Here is a 19686-nt window from a genome sequence, read left to right on the forward strand (position 1 = left end):
TATGAAATGCACGCTACCCATCATAGTCACTTATATTGATTCCACAATCTTGCATGTCGTCATGCGAAACAAAATTGTGATGCACGTTGGGCATACGCTACTCTTATTTTGCACTGGAGCACTGCCGTGTGGCATCTGTGGCTGAATGCCTTCACTGGAAAATTTTTATTTTAATCGTGAAGGGACTTCCTAACACAATTCATTTTAATTTTACAATAAAAAGAATGCACTGTAGATTCAGCAGACTTGATGGAATTGCAACTAACGCAAATCAAAATGCAAAACATAATCCCATTAGCAGCATGCTTACACAATGTCTGAATGTGGAATCATATGAGAGCAGGGCAAGTGCATTAGAATGCACACGCACACTTTTCATCAACATAAATGTGCCAACAGCCCGGTCTCTTCTTCAAACCAAAACAAAGGGAACATGTAAATCAATGACATTTGTCCATCTCGTAATACATTTGCATCAGCGCGGATGAAGTTCTTCAACTATAGGTCCCCATGCAATGTTGTTAGTGACTTAAAAGACCGATTCTTGAACTGCAACCCCTGCCACACTACATGCTCGCAGCGTACACGTACAACCCGGCAGCAGAGGAAGGCCGGGCTGTTTCACACAAAGTTTGTGACACTTTTTTTTGTCCTTATTTTTTTCTCCTACGCCATCGTCGACATAAAGAAGTTACAGCACGAATGAGAAATTTTTGAAAGTTCCCCGTAAGATCTTATACGGAAAACTCATTTCTTTAGAAGTGTATAGCTGAGTAACGAGGAGAACAATATTACAAAGAGTGCTGGTGCAATATATATCCTTGATCAACTCCATTGCTGATTTCAACACTGACAGATTGATCACCGTCATACTGGCCTGTGGCCCTCAGTCTTTCGTGATTGGATAAAATCAGACTGATTAGGGTTCTTTGGCAGTCAATCCTTTCTAGTGTTAAAGAAAGGCCCTTCCTTCTGACCAGATCAAATGCTTTGGCGAGATCTATGAAGGACACGTAGAGAGAAGTTTTACAGGTAGGAACAACAGTTCCACACTGCCCACCAGGGATTATGTCTGTCGTGCATAGCCCCTCCCAAACATGTACGCTCCCGGATTGGTTGAAGTGCGTCACGTGACCGCGAGCTTTCTGTCGTGCACGAATGCGCTGACCAACCAAGTTCCTACCTGCCCACTCCGAAGGAACGTGTTTTTCTGATAATTTTCTTGCGAATGTCGGAAGCCACTCTGACTTTGTGGGTACATTCTTTCAACGTGAACCTGTGGCCTCTCGATAGAGCTTTGCAAAGGCCCTCTTGAAATAACTCAGAAATCTGTGCAGTTATGATAATTAACATGATAAAACACAATTTGATTCCTAGCTTTAAGTACTAGTTTTATTCAAAATGTGTGTGTGCGGTATGCTCTATTAACTATACATTGCACATTTGAGATTTTAACCGAGTCTTTGTTCTCTTATCTCCCACCTTCATGGCAGAGATCCATGATCACCATTATCTCAATTTGAGCAATTGCTTCAGAATTGATTTCTTCAGAGAAACAACCAGACCTTAACACCACTTTGAATGATTCATGCACCCACTAAAAAGAAACAAACCATATTGCTCTTACCAAAAACTAGTAGCTCATACCCCATGTACAGTTTTTATTTTGTTTACTATTGTAGTTCATACTCTTGCCTTTTTAAACCAATAAATCAATATATTAATGTATTTATCTTAAAAAAAATATTAAAGTACTTTTCAGTCAGTAGCTATGATTGTAATAATGCATTATCAGAACAAATATGGGATTATAAATAGACAAACACACTAAATAGCCAAGGTAAATGTTCGAGTCTTTTTGCTAGTTTTTTCCCAAATGTTTAACCATAAGTTTTGATCTTCAAACTCTCATCAGCAAAGACAGTTAAACATACTGCTGGTTAGCTATGTTATTTACAAGAGCACACCACCAACACGGGTCCCAAGTCAACACAGAGCGTAATAATGTATACAAATCCATTATGCATTGTTCTCTGAATACTTCACCTTTGATAATTAATAATAATACTAAATAAATTTCGATTTAAAGCTTTCGTGACTGCAGGGATTCATCTTCTTGGTTCTTTCGGTAAAGTCACGTAGAAGGGAAATAATAAAAATAAAACATAATAAAAAGCATTTCTCACGACGTTTCGGCCACAACGCAAGCAGCCGTCCTCAGGTGAAGACGCTGTCTTTCAGACAGCCCTGTTCTTCACCTGAGGACGGCTGCTTGCGTTGTGGCCGAAACGTCGTGAGAATTGTATTTTATTATGTTTTATTTTTATTATTTTATTATTTCCCTTCTACGTGACTTTACCGAAAGAACCAAGAAGATGAAAACTAAATAAATAAAGCAATATCTGTTATTACGCTATGCGTAGGCTGGAAAACGTCAAAATGTAATGCTCAAACACACTGCCTCTACAAGCACTGTACCTCGGTAAGATTCTCATCTTCGGGCTTGGGGGTGGAAGGTGGAGGTTCAGGAATCGTGGAGGAAGGCAGCTCGTGGCTGGGCTGTGGACTTCCTGACCCAGGGGCCACAGGTGTCAGGGCCTTGCTCAAGGGTGCAGCAGTCCTCTGCTCCTGCTTTGGGGGTGACTTTGCGACTAGCTGTGCGTATAGATGCGAAGGTGACTGTGCAGGTGGCTGGTCTGTGACAGTTGGGCAGCTGGCAGGCTCTTGGCTCAGAACATCTCCCATGGTCATCTGACTGAGCTCTTCCTCCATGGAGCAAAGGTCTGCCATGAGGGTGTCCAGACCCATGCTGTCGTTCAGCATGTCTGTGTGTCAGAGTTTGAAATGCTGTTATCACGGTGGCAATGTTCAACAATGTTTAAACTGGGTCCAATTTTTTTTTAAATGTAATACTAGCTTTACTACCCGGCTTCGCCCGGGACTTGGATTATTGTCAAGGATTAATTTCATATTCCCTTATATTTAACTGAAAACCCCTGAAAAACATTGATGCTTGCAAGAAAGAAAAAAGCCGAAACAAATCAATTTAACTAAATCGGATGTTTTTCACTCAAGGAAATTCAACCTTAACCCACTTATACGTAAGGTCGATCGGAAACTCGGGAAGGGAAGGAATGACGTGCGAGCTGAAAATAGTCGCGTTTTCTTAGAAATTCCAGACAGCGTAAGCTGTGCAAATTTCATGACGTCAGAGCTCTGGGTTCGAGAGTTTTTGCTGCTTCACACAAACAGATGTATTTTCTGCTTTATATTTAAGAGCGAGTTGACAATAGTCGCGTTGACTTAGAAAATCGAGACAGCCATGCGGCGCATTTGTGCGGGATACACGGCCTACGCTGAGGGTTTGGGGGGGGGGATGCGTGACGTCAGCAGGCACACTGCGTGACGCTGCCGCATGTGGGTGACATAACAGAGATGTGACGTCACCGCTCACTTGCGTGCAAAATATATCCATTATTGCGCCCCCCCCCCCTGCCCCCAAAAATTCAAAAGTCTATTTTTATACTTTTTGCATTGTGTACAGTCTGGAAGCTATCCACATGCCCAATTTCAAGTTTGTTGCATGTCGGGAAGTATGCTAAACATTTTGAACAGACTCACATATTCACACATTTCCCTTTTATATATATAGATGATGATAAAGATATACTTCAGGAAATATTAAAGCATTTGCGACAATATAAATCAGAGTTGTGCGACATCCGACATCAATATTAATTTAGAAAGCGATAAGCATTTTCTGAGCTACTATGTTTTCAACTGCTGTAATTTATCTATTGCATTACTGCACTTTGTCACTTTTGTAGTACCCCCTAGTATACCAAGATAATAATGTGCTGACATGTGTGATCTATACCATAACTGCCATTGTAATTTAACTTTTTTTAACAAGCGTGTGAACACAAACATTGTGCTGTTTTCCACCCTTTGTATAGTTAATGCACAGTACTGAAAAAGGTAGCTATCCTGTATTGGAAGGAATATGTAAACAAAAAGTAAATAGAAAAATAACTTTTTTTGCAGTAATGATGCTTATTCGTTTATATGTATTAAAACAATATTTGATGATTAATGCATAGATCTGGTTAACAAATGTTTATATCGACATTGAATATGTATCTGGTGTAAATCATACCATCTAAGTTAATGGTGGGCCAATCATTGAGCTTGGCAGCAGGCTGGCTAATGGTTGTGTCAGATGCAATTCCTCTGTCAATGTCCTGTGGAGAAAGCAATGAACATGTTAAGATTACCTTGGTCATTTTAAAAATACAGAAATGTATTCTGCAGTTGTGTATCGTGCCCCCCACTGTAATATACTGTATTAATTTGGCACGAAAAAAAACACACCAGCATTACTACAGTCCTGAGTATTTCTGTTCCGCACTGTAGTTCTAAGATGTTTTGCTATGTGCATTGATAGCATATATGCTATCTTCATATATAATATATTGAGTTCACGGACAGTATATGACTTCTAGAGCAATCATAGAAGGAATTATTTTAAATATGGCCACTGGGCAGCCGTTTTCCAGACTGACGTGACAATAAAGCCTTCCAATGTGCAACTGGCTTATTTCTAATGTTTGAGTTAACACCACAAATAACCAACGGGACAAAGGGACAATAATTACGTACAATTGATATATGCTGTGAATTTACAAACGGTCTTACTTTAGTGAGCTCTTCAAGCTCTCCAAGAAAATCACCAAACATTTGATCAAATTCATTGGCGCCTTCTTCACACGCCTCCAAAATTTCATTTTCGGATTCATCCATCTCTGTATTAATCTGTTGAGAACAACAAAAACGTACTTGGTCAGGGCACATATGACTTACGATTTATGCAAATGTATGCAACTTGTCTTTTTCTAGCTGAATTTTTACTATGGAATGATTGTTAAAAATTATTTGTCTGAGCCAACCTTCGCGACAGTAAATTTACATAATCTAATATATATTTTTGTTAGCCCTGTTTTTTGATTGTTCTACTGGACATCTGTGATTACTGGACACCTGTGAAAACATCTTCATAGCTCATCGGGTTTCTCCAGGATAAAGAAAGATTATTATTCTGTTCTTAGGTTTTTTCGGTAAAGTCACGTAGGTAAAACATCAAAATTAATGAAAATAAAATAAAACAAAAATCACGACGTTTCGGAGGCAACACAAGTCTCCGTCATCAGGTGGGACCGTCACAGCTAATTCGGCTGTGACGGTCCCACCTGATGACGGAGACTTGTGTTGCCTCCGAAACGTCGTGATTTTTGTTTTATTTTATTTTCATTAATTTTGATGTTTTACCTACGTGACTTTACCGAAAAAACCTAAGAATATGATTCCTTGCAGTCACGAAAGCTTCAAATCTAGAATTATTATTCTGATTATTTCTTCCATAACGCAGTTGTCTTTGCTCTGTCTCTGCTCTGATTATTATTATTATTTGGTTCATTGTTGTGCTCGTGTTTATGTTATTGTTTTGGTAATTTTGGTTACCCAGGCCACTCTTCAAAAGGAGGCTATCCTTGTCTGTTGAGTTCTCACCTGGTTAAACACAATCAAATTAACTAAAACATAAATTTTTCGTCACAAACGCTCACATTTTTACTTGGATTTATTTTATTGTATTGCAATTTTCAAGAAATACCGCGTGTAAATAACATTTCAAACCCATATACTGTACGGTATAGCAAGGTGGCAGTGGCAGGGCAATGCTTTGAAACGTTGACAAACATCTATGTTCCTTTCAAGTTGAGTTCATGTATGTGAAGTATGCAAACACCTTTTGCAATGCGAATGTTCATAATGCCTATTCTGCAGTGCAATAGCACCTTATCACGTGGACACAAGCATTCGACATTCAACGTCATCATTTATGTTTGCGCTCCTCACAAAACTCAGCATTGGAATCTGAATGCTTATTATCCACGTCAAATACACCAGGCTTTTGGCAATGGTAGTTAACCTCACGCATCCCCCTTTCAACATGTGAAAATCGAGCTTGGCCGGTCTAGTGCATAGAGGTTTCCTGTCACACAAAGAACACAGAAGCCATGCAAAGGGCGAGGTTATGAGTGTGGGGGCAGGGAGGCTGTGACTGTTGGCTTCTCAAAAACAGGAACATGAGGATACGTATATATAGACTCACACAATACCCAGGGGATTATAAACCAATGCAATGAGTTCTCGTTTTATTTTTCATCAGCAACATTTTGTAAGCCCTTATGACCTACATTTTAAAATGTACGAAATTTGCATCCATACAGTGTGGTCATTTTTACGTAGAGTATAGTGTATGAAAAATAAGTAATATGGTATTGTAAATAATTAATGTAATTAATAATGAAGCTCATGGCTGACACGATTCTGTAAATATATTTTACAACACTACAAGGTATCTATGCAGTAATTACATTGTGTAATTCACATATCATGCTCAGTATATGCATTTCAAAATTACACTAATGCGTCATAACTATATTGTATCATCGAAAATGCATCCATGTGTAATGTAGCTCTCAGAGACGCCGTCTTGTCTTCCGTCTATTTATCTCCATATATATAAAAGGCAAAGTTGTGAATGTGTGTCTGTTCAAAATGTTTAGCGTACTTCCCGACATGCAACAAACTGGAAATTTGCCATGTGGGTACTTTCCAGACTGTACACCATGCAAAAATTAGAAAAAATACACTTTTTTTGGGGGGGGGGGTCTCAATAATGCATTTATTTTTTGCACAACAAGTGAGCTGTGACGTCAAATCTGTCACGTGACCCGCGCATGTGGAAGCGTAACGCATTGTAGTGTAGTGGTTAGCGCGCTGCGCTAACCACGACGGTCGGACACAATAATCCCCTGTGGGCTGGTGGAACCAGTATTATATTATGTGTAGAGTATTGTGTTTATTTAATATATAAGCAATTTGATTAAGTTTGTAACGGTTTTTTCTTGTATTTAATTAAAAACAGGATTGCAATTGAAGATTAATATTTGCTGAATACATTATATTCGACCATGTTTTTCTTTGTACACTTCTTATTGCTTTTGATTACTTTCAATTCAATTCAGTTTATATACTCTAATTGCATTTTTCTGGAAATATTGTATTTGGAAAATTGTAATACTCGTTGATGACATACTATCCAGCTGTGTTCAAATATTTTCACTTTGATTGTAAACCCTGGTATAATCAGTTTAAATGTTATCCGGTGAACGGCATTTAATGATACATCAAATCATTGGGTCAATTTTTATTATTCATAATTGTCTTGAATACATTTAGGGTTTGGCAATGAACGACACAGAACAAAACTATTTAACAATCCACAAAACAAATACGGAAAATATCGTAAAAACACACACACCTAAAGCAAAATCTTGAATCAAACTCTGAAAATTCATGAATGTAATCTCTGATGGGGGGAGGAGGGGGACAGGGAGTCGCGAAGGATGACTTGTTACATGCCTAGTCAATACTATGTTAAACTCTAGACGTACTGCATGTAGAGCACTTGTGGTGTTCATGCGAATCAGAGGGGTGCTGGAGATGAGCATAAACACACACACACGGGTGTGTGGCAACAGAAGCAAATTCCCCAATACAAGCACACACATTGAGCCTGATTTTATCACTTGACGTTTTTTTCAATTGTTATTTTCCAAAAAATACATTCCAATTGTGTTATTTGATGAATAATCCACATGGAAATCTCAGAGCAGTGCGCTAAATGTACCAGCCTACAAAATAGATTATTTTTTTGTTCCACAGGACTCCTCCCAAGTGATCATTCAAGTGGCCTAATTAACCTTCACATTAAGAGGTACATTCTCACACACACTCTAATGTGAGATTGTCACATGCCAGCAAAAAAACCATAGAGTGCAAATTGTATTAAACGTCACATAGCTGGAATATAGCAAACTCGGTTGCAAAAGGCACATTTAACAGAGTGTGATGTGTGTTTTATGCAGCTATTGGTGAATACACTAAAACAAACCATCAACCTTCAGAACCCACTTTAATCGTGGAAGGCTGCCTGGACTCAAACCCAACATCTCAACGGTGCCAGCTCAGTGTCCTGACGTCCGAGGAGCCACCTGGCGACCGCCTCCATTTATAAGATTAGAAAAAATTAACCCGTAAAAACAAAGTTTTTCACTATAAATCCTTTAAATGCGTGGCGGCTAGAGTCCTCTCGTCCTCTGGCTTGAGATGGCTGCCACCTATGGGTCAGATGATTGCCTGCCACCATTAAGCAATTGGTAATTACATATCATTTTTTTTTCCTAAAAATGTAAAATTTTGGAAAAACATTTTCACGAAAATTAATTGTCACGCACAACGAGTCTGTGTGCAAAATGTCATCTCGATTGGATCACGGGAAGTGTGTTAAAAAACGACCGAAAGATTTGCATGGTCGTAAGCAAGCAAGCACGCAAGCAAGCAAGCAAGCACGCGAACTTAATATAAAGGATTTAATAACCCGTAAAAACGAAGTTTTTCACTATAAATCCTTTATATGCGTGGCAGCGAACTTAATATAAAGGATTTAAAAATAAATTCGCCTGTGGAGGACGCGGGGATCAATCCCGCGACCTTTGGCATGGGAAGCGAGGGCGCTACCAACTGCGCTACTCCGCCACGGCCTGTGGAGGGGTTACGCTCTGGGTTCTTACACTCTGACGTTCAGCCAAAGCCATGAATGCGTTCTATTTGAATATATGTAAAATAAAAAATTTTTGCCTAAAAAATGTAAAATTTTGGGATTTTTTTTCACGAACAACAATTGTCTGGCACAACGAGTCTGTGTGGAAAATGTCAGCTCGATTGGATCACGGGAAGTGGGTTAAAAAACGACCGAAAGATTTGCACGGTTCTAAGCAAGCAAGCAAGCACGCAAGCAAGCAAGCAAGCACGCGAACTTAATATAAAGGATTTAATAACCCGTAAAAACGAAGTTTTTCACTATAAATCCTTTATATGCGTGGCAGCGAACTTAATATAAAGGATTTAAAAATATATTCGCCTGTGGAGGACGCTGGGATCGATCGCGCGACCTTTGGCATGGGAAGCGACGGTGCTACCAACTGCGCTACTCCGCCACGGCCTGTGGAGGGGTTACGCTCTGGGCTCTTATACTGTGACGTTCAGCCAAAGCCAGGAATGAGTTCTATTTGAATATATGTAAAATAATTTTTTTTTGCCTAAAAAGTGTAAAATTTTGGGAATTTTTTTTCATGAACATTAATTGTCTAGCACAACGAGTCTGTGTGGAAAATGTCAGCTCGATTGGATCACGGGAAGTGGGTTAAAAAACGACCGAAAGATTTGCACGGTCGTAAGCAAGCAAGCACACAAGCAAGCAAGCACGCAAGCAAGCGAACTTAATATAAGTATAAGTATAACCCGTAAAAACGAAGTTTTTCACTATAAATCCTCTATATGCGTGGCAGCGAACTTAATATAAAGGATTTAAAAATATATTCGCCTGTGGAGGACGCGGGGATCAATCCCGCGACCTTTGGCATGGGAAGCGAGGGCGCTACCAACTGCGCTACTCCGCCACGGCCTGTGGAGGGGTTAAGCTCTGGGCTCTTACACTCTGACGTTCAGCCAAAGCCATGAATGCGTTCTATATGAATATATGTAAAATAAATTTTTTTTGCCTAAAAAGTGTAAAATTTTGGGATTTTTTTTTCACGAACAACAATTGTCTGGCACAACGAGTATGTGTGGAAAATGTCAGCTCGATTGGATCACGGGAAGTGGGTTAAAAAACGACCGAAAGATTTGCACGGTCCTAAGCAAGCAAGCAAGCACGCAAGCAAGCAAGCAAGCACGCGAACTTAATATAAAGGATTTAATAAAGGATTTAAAAATGGGGGTAGATTAGTGATGCGGTGGTTAGTACGCTGTGCTATGAACCTGCTCACTTGAGTTTGGTTCCCGGCCACAGCTAACATTAGTGGTGAGTGATACCTTAATCAGTCCTGGGTACCCCCTTCAAAAACCCACACTGAACAAGATGGTGAAGTATGGTCAAACACTCTCCCATACTGACATGGCAATTGGGAGTTCCTCATCCTGCAATAAACTAATAAATGGTTAAAAGTACTTCTATCTTATTACGCATATAGACTGTGCTCCTTTACATTTAGACCTGCACCAACACAGATTTCACCATGAAGAGAATGATACTGAGTGCACTCACAGGAATACAAATGGATTGCGGGTACTGGATCCTGTTGAGTTTTAACGTAAAATATTGGCAGCACCTGAGTGTCTGGGTTGAAAGGTAACAGAGAGCAGATGCTCTTTTAGTTTTTTGCACAGTAAAATAATTATCTTATATCAATAAATACAATTGAAGCTGCAACCCACAATTATGATAAATTATATGGAACATATCAATTAACTCAAGATAAATGTGGGCACAGCCAATTATTTCCAAGCAATATATCCTTTGAAGAGCTAAGATCTAGTAGCCAGTCTCGTGAGATTGTGGTCCAATTGTAATATTTGTACATTCATTAAACTATTCATATTTTCATTACAAACACATGCATTACTGTACTGTATTTATAAAATATATTATAAAAACATACCACACCCTAATTGTAGCGTGAGAATAACATTGCATGTTAGAGTAGCATTTCATATCCCTAGCAACAATCTGCCCTTTGTGGGTTCGCAAATGTTCCCAACAGAAAATGTTTGGCTGTCACTATTTGCTGTGGCAAGCAACAGCTGTGTACATATCCAAGCATACACAAAGTTAACGGGTAGCAGATATGCATTGCAGTTATTCATAAAGGGGCACGATTGTTCTGGAATGTACAGCACGTGGTCAATTGAAATATTTATAAGATGCCGTATTGTCTTCAATTCATACACATGGTATTCTACGCATTCTCTGAGACATACCACAACAATTTCTAAATTCTTTCATTAAATGCTACATGAAGAGGATTTGGTCTTTCAACGACGATATTTTACGGATAAAATATTTAGAATATGTATGAGAAAATATCTACAAATCCACCCGATCTTGTTCAATGTCAGAAGCTAAGGAGGGTTAACCCTGTCCTGGTTAGCTTTTATATCGGTGGCCACCAGGGCTTGCCTGGTGTGGTAGGGGTGTCGCCAGGAAATCGCAGCTCTGAGTGTCAGCCCATTTTACGTGTGGGGTTTCTCCAAGTACTCCATTTCCCTCCCACATGCCACTCATTCATGGTATTGGCAAACAATTTCAATGCTGGACTCTCTTTAGCCTTGAGACTCATTAATACTTTATTGGGTAAACAATTGGCATTGCTGTATTTTATTATTGGGTAGAGTGGTGGATTCCACAGCACGGCTACCATCAGCAGCAACTAATATCTAAACTGCTCCTGGAGCTCGGCTTTACATATCTGCTGCACTCAGCAGTATGGTGAAGTGTAGTTACACGACCTCTGTAACTAACACGACACGTTGATGCATTTATCAGCAGTGAATTGACAATGGACTGATATTTATTTTTATTATCAGTATGTTGTTTCTATTTTATAACATAGTAAAAAAAATAATTTACATATCTTGTGTTACTTTACAACGTGGTCCAGATGTCTTGTGACCCCAATTTATTTCTCTAAAACGTTATATTGTTTTATTTCGATTTAAAGCTTTCGTGACTGCAGGGATTGATATTCTTGGTTCTTTCGGTAAAGTCACGTAGAAGGGAAATAATAAAATAATAAAAAGTAAACAATAAAATTATCATGAGGTTTCGATTGCAACACAAGCAATCATCATCAGGTGTGAAAACCACAGCAAGAAATTTTATTGTTGAATTTGTATTATTTTATTATTTCCCTTCTACATGACTTTACCGAAAGAACCAAGAATATACTTTATATTGTTGTATACCAATAAGTGTTTAATATAATGTAAGCAACATAAACATTACATAATCACTTTATTAAATATCATCGTATCAATCATCTGAAATAAACAAGCAATGCTTATTTAAAACAGAAATTAATATGCAATGTAAATATGTTAGGGGTAAATTAATTGGGGGCCACAAGACATCTGGACAACCAAATACTATTAGATTAACTCATTAAAGTCATGTCAATCAGGAGGCTTTTTGACCATAAGTTGCCATGCTGGTCAGTGCAGCTTTTTGAAGTGGAGGGACTCAGGACCAGCTGAGATATCACTCGCCACTGTGGTTCACCGTGACCAGGAATCAAACCCAGGTTACTGGGTTCGGAGAAGAGCATGCTGACCACTGCGCCACAGCTACCACCATTTCTATTGCTTGTGCTTTGTATGAATAAAATTACATGAAAGGTATCCACATTCATGACATTTTCACCATGGTAGTATATATTTTTTATATTTCCTTGTATGAGAACAAAGTGTAGGCTGTAATGGTTATTGTATGAATAGTTCTCACATACAACTAGCTCATGTTTGAATGTTGCCTCTATACCTTAGAGGGAAAAAACACATTTTAGATTTGAGCAAGTCATTTCTATTAACTCTTTATCCATCACCCGTTCCACTAAAACTCTTCAACGATCAAAGTTCAATTATGTTACAACACCACTTCCATTTCAGAGGATGATTCGTGACCAACAATGGTGTCATAATTGAATGGTGTCAGAAATGCAATGTATCACTTAGTGCCGGAATTAAGCGGCATGAGTTGGACTATTCGGGGTTAAAAACGGGAAATTCCCGAACAGTGCTTTGTCGTTCGCCAGTGGCATAATATGATACGATGGCTCCAGTTGTGCGATGAGGACACACCAATTGTGAAATCAGAAGTAATGCAACAGTTATCTCGGTCTTGTTGCTTTGACTCTGTAATAAAATGCTGTCCCGGTGCTTTAGAATTTTTTTTATGATATAATTATTGTTTGCATTTTTAGAGGATAAAAATAAAATAATCAGGCGGGCTTTTGGGTGAATATTTTATGGCACGAATGGGAAAAACTGGAGAAACCCTAAATGACCTCCACTGTGAATGAGCCGAGATGAGCTCCCAGTAGCTGTGTATTGTTACCATAAGCGACTCTTGGCATCTGTTGGTGGAATGAATGGTCATGCCAGCTGTAGTCATAACTACTGTTGAGAAGGGAAACTGTATCGAGGCTCCAGCCCACTCGCGCTGGAATTGTAGGTACTTAAGCGCTATGAAGAATGACGAATGTCTGAAACGTGATCTCTTATACTATTTTCCTATTTTATTAAGGTAGTCTAGTTGAAAAATGTGTTGAGTTTTTCTTGTTAACTGTGGTTGTAAACCACTGCCAACGCACCATGAACTTACTTCACACCGCACGTAGCCAACCGTGCTAATCGGAGGCGCATCTCCATATAACAGGAATTGTGAATAATTTTAATTTGGCTTTATTGAAATGGACCATGAGCCAGTCATGTATGAGTGTATATACTGATGCAGCTATTATTACAAAATATCCTGTGCTGTATATGCTCAGTGTGATAAATACATGAGGATAGTCACATTTTGTTGTTTCTTTAATCTTCATATTTAAGCTACATGTATCTTTAAATTTCACCTTTACCTAATACTGTGTATCTGAAGGAACTATAATTCGAAGCAAATTTAAATTAAATGTGTTGTAGACTAGCACTGCTTTTAAAGATGAAATACACTACAGTATAATGAAATACTAAACGCAAAGCTACAACAAGTATTCCCATATCTGCGCATGATTTAAGAAAAACCTTTGATATAATTTCACTGTTGTGTTTGCATATTATACAAATAATGATATACAGTAGCTCATTTTAGTAGTTTACTTATCAACTAAATTATAAATAAATTAAAATATCACTCAATTGGCAAATATGTTAATTTTTTCAAGAAATATATTATATTTTCTCGTAGATTGATTCTACCCACTGGCAGAGCCAGTGGGGGGGGGGGGGGGCACGTGATTTCGATCGGATCATTGGGGCTTATTAGTAATGAATCGGCATTTTTGGACCCCCACTGCCACTATGTAGCATATTATTACGTGCCAAAGACTCTATGAGATGATAGGACAATAGTCTGAGTCCATAATTGGCAATAAGTAACGGCAAAGCAGTTATAAGTGACTCAGAATTGTGCGCAGTTGCGTATACAGAACACGACTTCCCTGAAGGCAAACATCTTCAGCGAGCACGATGCCGATCACACAACACGGTTCGAATTCGACCCTCGATCGATGGCTGCGCCATCGCCACACACGCGTCGAATAAAAAGCAAGGGACAAGTCCTTACTTACTAACAACTCCTATCATTTTTCATTTCTGGAGGGATTGCCCCCCACCTGAAAATCCTGGCTTGATTCTACTCTGTAACATACGTAAATATAATGCTAAATATCCTTACCAACATTTTCGTGATTTATAAAATTCATTTAAAAATAAATTATGATGCATGTCCAATAATACAGTAAATTTAGTTCGACGTTTTTTTCCTGTATAAAAATGATTAAACTTTTGTCTGTGCATTATAATTAATTGATTTAGATACCTTTCCAATACAGTCCACGGCTTTCAACAATGCTATATGAATCATATACAAAGTTACAACATAATATACGCTTAAGTTTTAAAGCTACGTTTTGTTCTGTTAAAAATTACGACATGAACTCTCTCCCGAAGCCCTCTCGTGGCTAACAAACCTCGACATTGGCATTTAGCTCCTGAAAATATAACCATTTACAAGAATAGCATTAATGCATAAAAAATACGCTTTTGTTTGTATCCAAATAAAGTACTCTATATATTCCACGACAGTTATAATGCTTGAAAACAAGACGATGCAAAGCTTAGTTAGGAGGAAGTGTTGAAAATAATATATACGTTAATACTACGGTTGAAAGTAGCTCATCTAATGTTTTTTTACAGTATCTAAAATAACGAGGGAAATCAGATTAAAAATGTAAAAAGAAAGATCAATAAAATTGCTTTCTCCTACCTTGTGGGATTCTGTTGAGTGACTTTCCAGTTGACAAACAGATGACAACACGTTGAGTTGAAAAGAGATGTATGGTTTGTGCTCAGCTGTGCGTCCTTTATCAGTTTTAGTTCGAACGTATTCCTATGACAGTCAACGCGTGACCTCAGCCTGTGTCAGGACCTTTGAAAATAATGGCTTTAAAGATACTCGCAATGACTTTTGTTCGAAGCTCAGGTTCTTCCTGTAGAAAAAAATAGTCTCGTATGCACGCACACGCATCATGAATGTTGCTTTGGTACAGGCGCGAAACAGGAAACATGGGCAGGAAATCGTTTTTGTTATCACGGTATGCACAGTGTGTTGGATGAGTGACAACAACGGCTGCACATTGCAGAAATGTGCAACACGTGGGGACAATCACCGCACAAGGGTCGTCTATGTGCAATGACAGCGCCGCACACACACGATGTCATCGACACAGTATTAGTACACTTCTAATGCTGCATCTGAAGGATCTCCAATTGAAGAAAACCTCCTGAGAAACATTTATGAAACGTAACTTTTAAGCCGCTTTAAATCTAGGTTTACAGATTATATTCACTTATAATTTGTCAATCGGTGACTACAGTGGATGGAGCATAATTTCACTGACATATGACTTATTCCGGTAAATTAATCAACAACGTATGCAGTATACTTGTGTTTGCCGCATGACAAACTATGAGCCGAGCGCACGATGCGCCGTGCAGCGAGTGAGTGTGCACTTGTTTAAGAAGGCGTGCTGCCAGACCTCCTGGGTAAAACACCATTAAACTTCACCAATGTGATTAGACTGACCACTCATCCCACACACTGAACAATATTTGTCCAGCTCCCACGTATGTATGTGTACAAATAACTCATACAGAAGGCGTGCATATAAAGAAAAAAATCCCCTCCAGTGCAAATTTAATTTGAACTTTTCGCTGGCATCCAAACATAACAAATACCTGGGAGCTGTGTAAGTGTTTTCATAGAGGTACATTCCACATCTGACAAAAAGCCACTTTATTGAGCGCACTCTAAATGAATTGTTAGGTTCAAAAACAATTACTGACAGGAGATTGAACCTCATCGGATATTTGTACACTTGTGCTGACCTTGCATAACTATGCATGTGCACACGTGGTTTCCTCCCAGTAATGACACAACATCGTGTGTATATAGTATATGGTAAAATGATAATTTTAAAGAGTGTAGAGGAGTGATGTTGAGAAAGGGATGAAGAAATTATGATGAAATCAGATGATGGAATGTTGGTAGAGAAAATTGCGAACAATAGGACTACATCGTTATGTGGTGGGGGGGGGGGTAGAACGAACATGTTAGAGAGGACAGGGACAATGATGTATGTTGTACGTAAATACTGTACGTTGAACTTTTTCCACACCGTACGTTTACAACCGTGCTAATTGACTTGGTTACAGAGATGGAACTACTAGAAACTTCCCAAGGGGAGATGAGGGGGAGGGCAGTCATGAAATTGCCACGGTGATGAGATGTTAACTACAGTACCTCGCCTGGTACACAGGAAGTTTGAGTTTGCATGTCTCTCTCCTTGTGGTCACGTGAATTTTTCTCCGGGTCGTCCGGGTTTTCCCTCCACATTGAGAATCAACGTGGGTTTAGAGTATTCGGCTGCTATGCGTTTCCACGTGATAATTCATTTCGTTGAGCTATCATTTGTGGCCACGTCTTCTGAAAAAAAGCTATATATCTCAGTGGGTCTTACTTGGTAAATAAAAAAAAAGTTTTATTTAATACTAATTCAAACATAACCAATGTATTTATAATGGTGAATACAGGGTGACCAAAAAAAACGGGCCCCGTGTACACTTTATGTGATATCTCCTTTATTTATTCACCGATTGCCCTTATTTTACAGGACATGGCAGAATCAACGACCGTGAGTACACCAAGACCCCAGTGGGAGCTGGGACAAAGAATACACTGTGTTAAATTTTACTACAAGACAGGCTGGTTCAAGAAAACCCAGGACAGTTTCATGCGTCAGTTCGAATGTGAAAAGGCTCCATCCAAAAGCAGAATTCAGAACTGGGTGGCCCACTTCGAGAAGTATGGGACCGTGGAGAACCTCAACGCTGCCAGTGAGAACCGTCCAAGCCACTCGGGACGTCCCAAGAAGCGAACAGCCGAGCTGGTCGAAAGTGTGAGAGAGTCTCTCCAGCAGAATCCGAAACGCTCTGTGCGTAAGCGAAGTCAGTCCCTCGGTATGTCCCGTGAGACTTGCAGGTGAGTGCTGGTGAACGATATCAGGGCTTACCCATACAAAATACAGACGCTGCAGACCCTTACAGCCTCAGACAAGAAGCAGAGGAGCGCTATGGCAGTCAAGATGCTCGAGAAGATCGAGGAGACACCAAGTTTCCTTAACCTCCTTTGGACCTCAGATGAAGCCCACTTCCATCTTGACGGAAAGGCGAACTCCAAGACAAATGTCTTCTGGGGGTCCTCCAGACCCAATGAAGTAGCCACCAAGCCCTTGCACTCTCCTAAGTGCACGGTGTGGGCTGCAATCTCGGCCAGAGGCATCATCGGACCAATCTTCATCGAAGAATCTGGCGCAGCAGTGACAGTCACCAAGGAGCGGTATGTGGAGGTCCTCAAAACCTTCAAGAGTGAGCTCCAGACCCTCTACCCGTCGCTCATGAGCAAGTTCTGGTTCCAGCAAGACGGAGCAAGTTCTCACACCTCAAACCTGTCCCGAGATTGGCTGAAAGAGAACTTCGGAGGCCGAGTGATCAGTCTCAAGACTGATTTTGAGTGGGCACCCCATAGCCCGGACCTAAGCCCCCCAGATTTTTTTCTTTGGGGCTATCTTAAGGACAGAGTCTACGCAGGGAAACCCAGAACCATCACGGAACTCAAGGAAACCATCAGGGAGGAGATGAGAGCCATTACCAATTCAGTCTGTAAGAACGTCATGGACAACTTCGTGCTGCGCCTCAAGAAATGCACGGAGCTAAATGGAGGCCATCTAGAACACATGCTGTAGAACGGAGAAAAAAAGGCCAAAGACCCTAGTGTTTTGATTTGATGTTTCGAATATAATAAACTAGTTATGACCAAAGTTTCATTTCATTCGGACAAAACACTAAGAAACGGGGCCTAATTAGAGTTGGGGCCCGTTTTTTTGGGTCACCCTGTATAAAGACAATAAAATACAAATTGAAGGGGCTTCAAGGTGCAGACTATTACCACCCCCATGCCCCCCTCCCCTGGATCCACCACTGGTTGATTTAGATAATGATAAAGGGTACCGTGCATCGGTTCAGTGAAAGACCGATAAAGGGTACCGTGCATAGGTTCAGTGAAAGAATGATAAACGGTACAGTGCATAGGGAGAGGGAGACTGAGACGCAAGCTTTCATGTATTTAATCGCAAAAAAACGAATCAATTAGAGAGGGCCTCGAGTGATGTATGGATGGAAGAAGGGTTGTAAACACAGGGAGGTTTGTGAGGAGAACAAACAGGAAGTGCATCATGACTGGTGGTGTTGATAATGGAAGACAGAAGTAAAACAAAAGTACGTAAGAATGTGCACGTGTGCTCTGATTACCAATGTACAATGTAACAACAGCTGCATTGTCATTTTTACATGGACAAAAACAACTATTCCATTGCGTTAAGGAATTTAGGAGAACAGCTATACCCGTTATTACATTTGTGAACAAAATTGTTGAATAGCATATAAACTGCAGTTGTTTCCCTATTCTTCTAAACTATTTTTATTACAGTATTCAACGAGAACAACACATATCTTGTAGGGAAACAGATAACACCCGTAGCTAAATGTTATATGTGGGAGAAAACATTCCCACCTCAAATACAAAGAGCTGAGGTATGGTAAATGTGCTTTTGAGAATCCGGTGTGCCATATATATATTTTTAAATTCCTGTATACATTTTCTCGTGACTAACAAATAAACTATTTCAAGCGACTCCATAAAAAAAAACAAATAACCAATTACCTCCTCCACGCAAAAGTGTTCTACTTCATGGACAATGCATGAACTACATATACATCCAATATACAAATGAACCCAAATACTTCGATTTAACATTACAATCTATGTAATCTAGCCGAGTTTAGAAACACTTTGCTCTCCAATGCCAAGTCACTTGGTCTTGTTCACAACGAATGTAAATGTAACAGAATCTTGAGCTGCTGTACAGAGACAGTGGGCATATTTGTGTTGTCAGTCATAGGCCAAAACGGTGGCAGGGAATCGACAGCACGGACGGCCGGGGGAAGAGAGTTCCAGACGGGGGGTAGACGGAGAATGAGTGAACTCCCATTGTGCGAAGAATGTTTACTCAGTGCTTTGAGAGAAAGCATTGGTTGCTGGAACAGAGAGTGCACGGACAGGAGTAGAGTGAGACAAGGCAGGAGTGGTTGGCAGGGTGAAAGTTCATAGAGCAGCATTGCCAAACAGGAGGTCGCTACCCCAAAATGGAAACATTTAATCGGAGGATGGGGTCGCAAGAAATACGGTGAAATTCCGCTTATCTCATGCTCACAAATTTAAAGTTGTGGTCGTCTAAATAAATATTTCGGACATTTTTATTGTTCAATGGTGTTTTCAGTTGGGATAAAACAGCATAAGGTCAAGCCACGGTCCGATTGTGGCCATGCACC

At 39.7% G+C, this 19686-nt stretch overlaps 1 protein-coding gene across 2 annotated transcripts in view; it reads right to left on the minus strand.

Moving 5' to 3' along the window:
• Positions 1–15702, minus strand: part of LOC144720305 (ras-associated and pleckstrin homology domains-containing protein 1-like) — a 36527-nt gene extending 20825 nt beyond the window's left edge. The window contains exons 1-4 of one of the 2 annotated variants that reach the window (XM_078596957.1): positions 15005–15702; positions 4696–4812; positions 4157–4241; positions 2479–2825 (exon numbers count right to left, since the gene is read on the minus strand). In XM_078596957.1, the coding sequence (XP_078453083.1) occupies positions 2479–2825; positions 4157–4241; positions 4696–4800 (537 nt within the window). In that variant the 5' untranslated portion in view covers positions 4801–4812; positions 15005–15702. The remainder of the gene's footprint in view (positions 1–2478; positions 2826–4156; positions 4242–4695; positions 4813–15004) is intronic. The other variant, XM_078596967.1, reaches the window with a different exon arrangement.
• Between the last annotated feature and the right edge of the window lie 3984 nt (positions 15703–19686).

Source organism: Lampetra planeri, chromosome 1, assembly GCF_965212315.1.
Source record: "Lampetra planeri chromosome 1, kcLamPlan1.2.h2, whole genome shotgun sequence".
In the NCBI taxonomy this organism is placed as follows: Eukaryota; Metazoa; Chordata; class Hyperoartia; order Petromyzontiformes; family Petromyzontidae; genus Lampetra; species Lampetra planeri.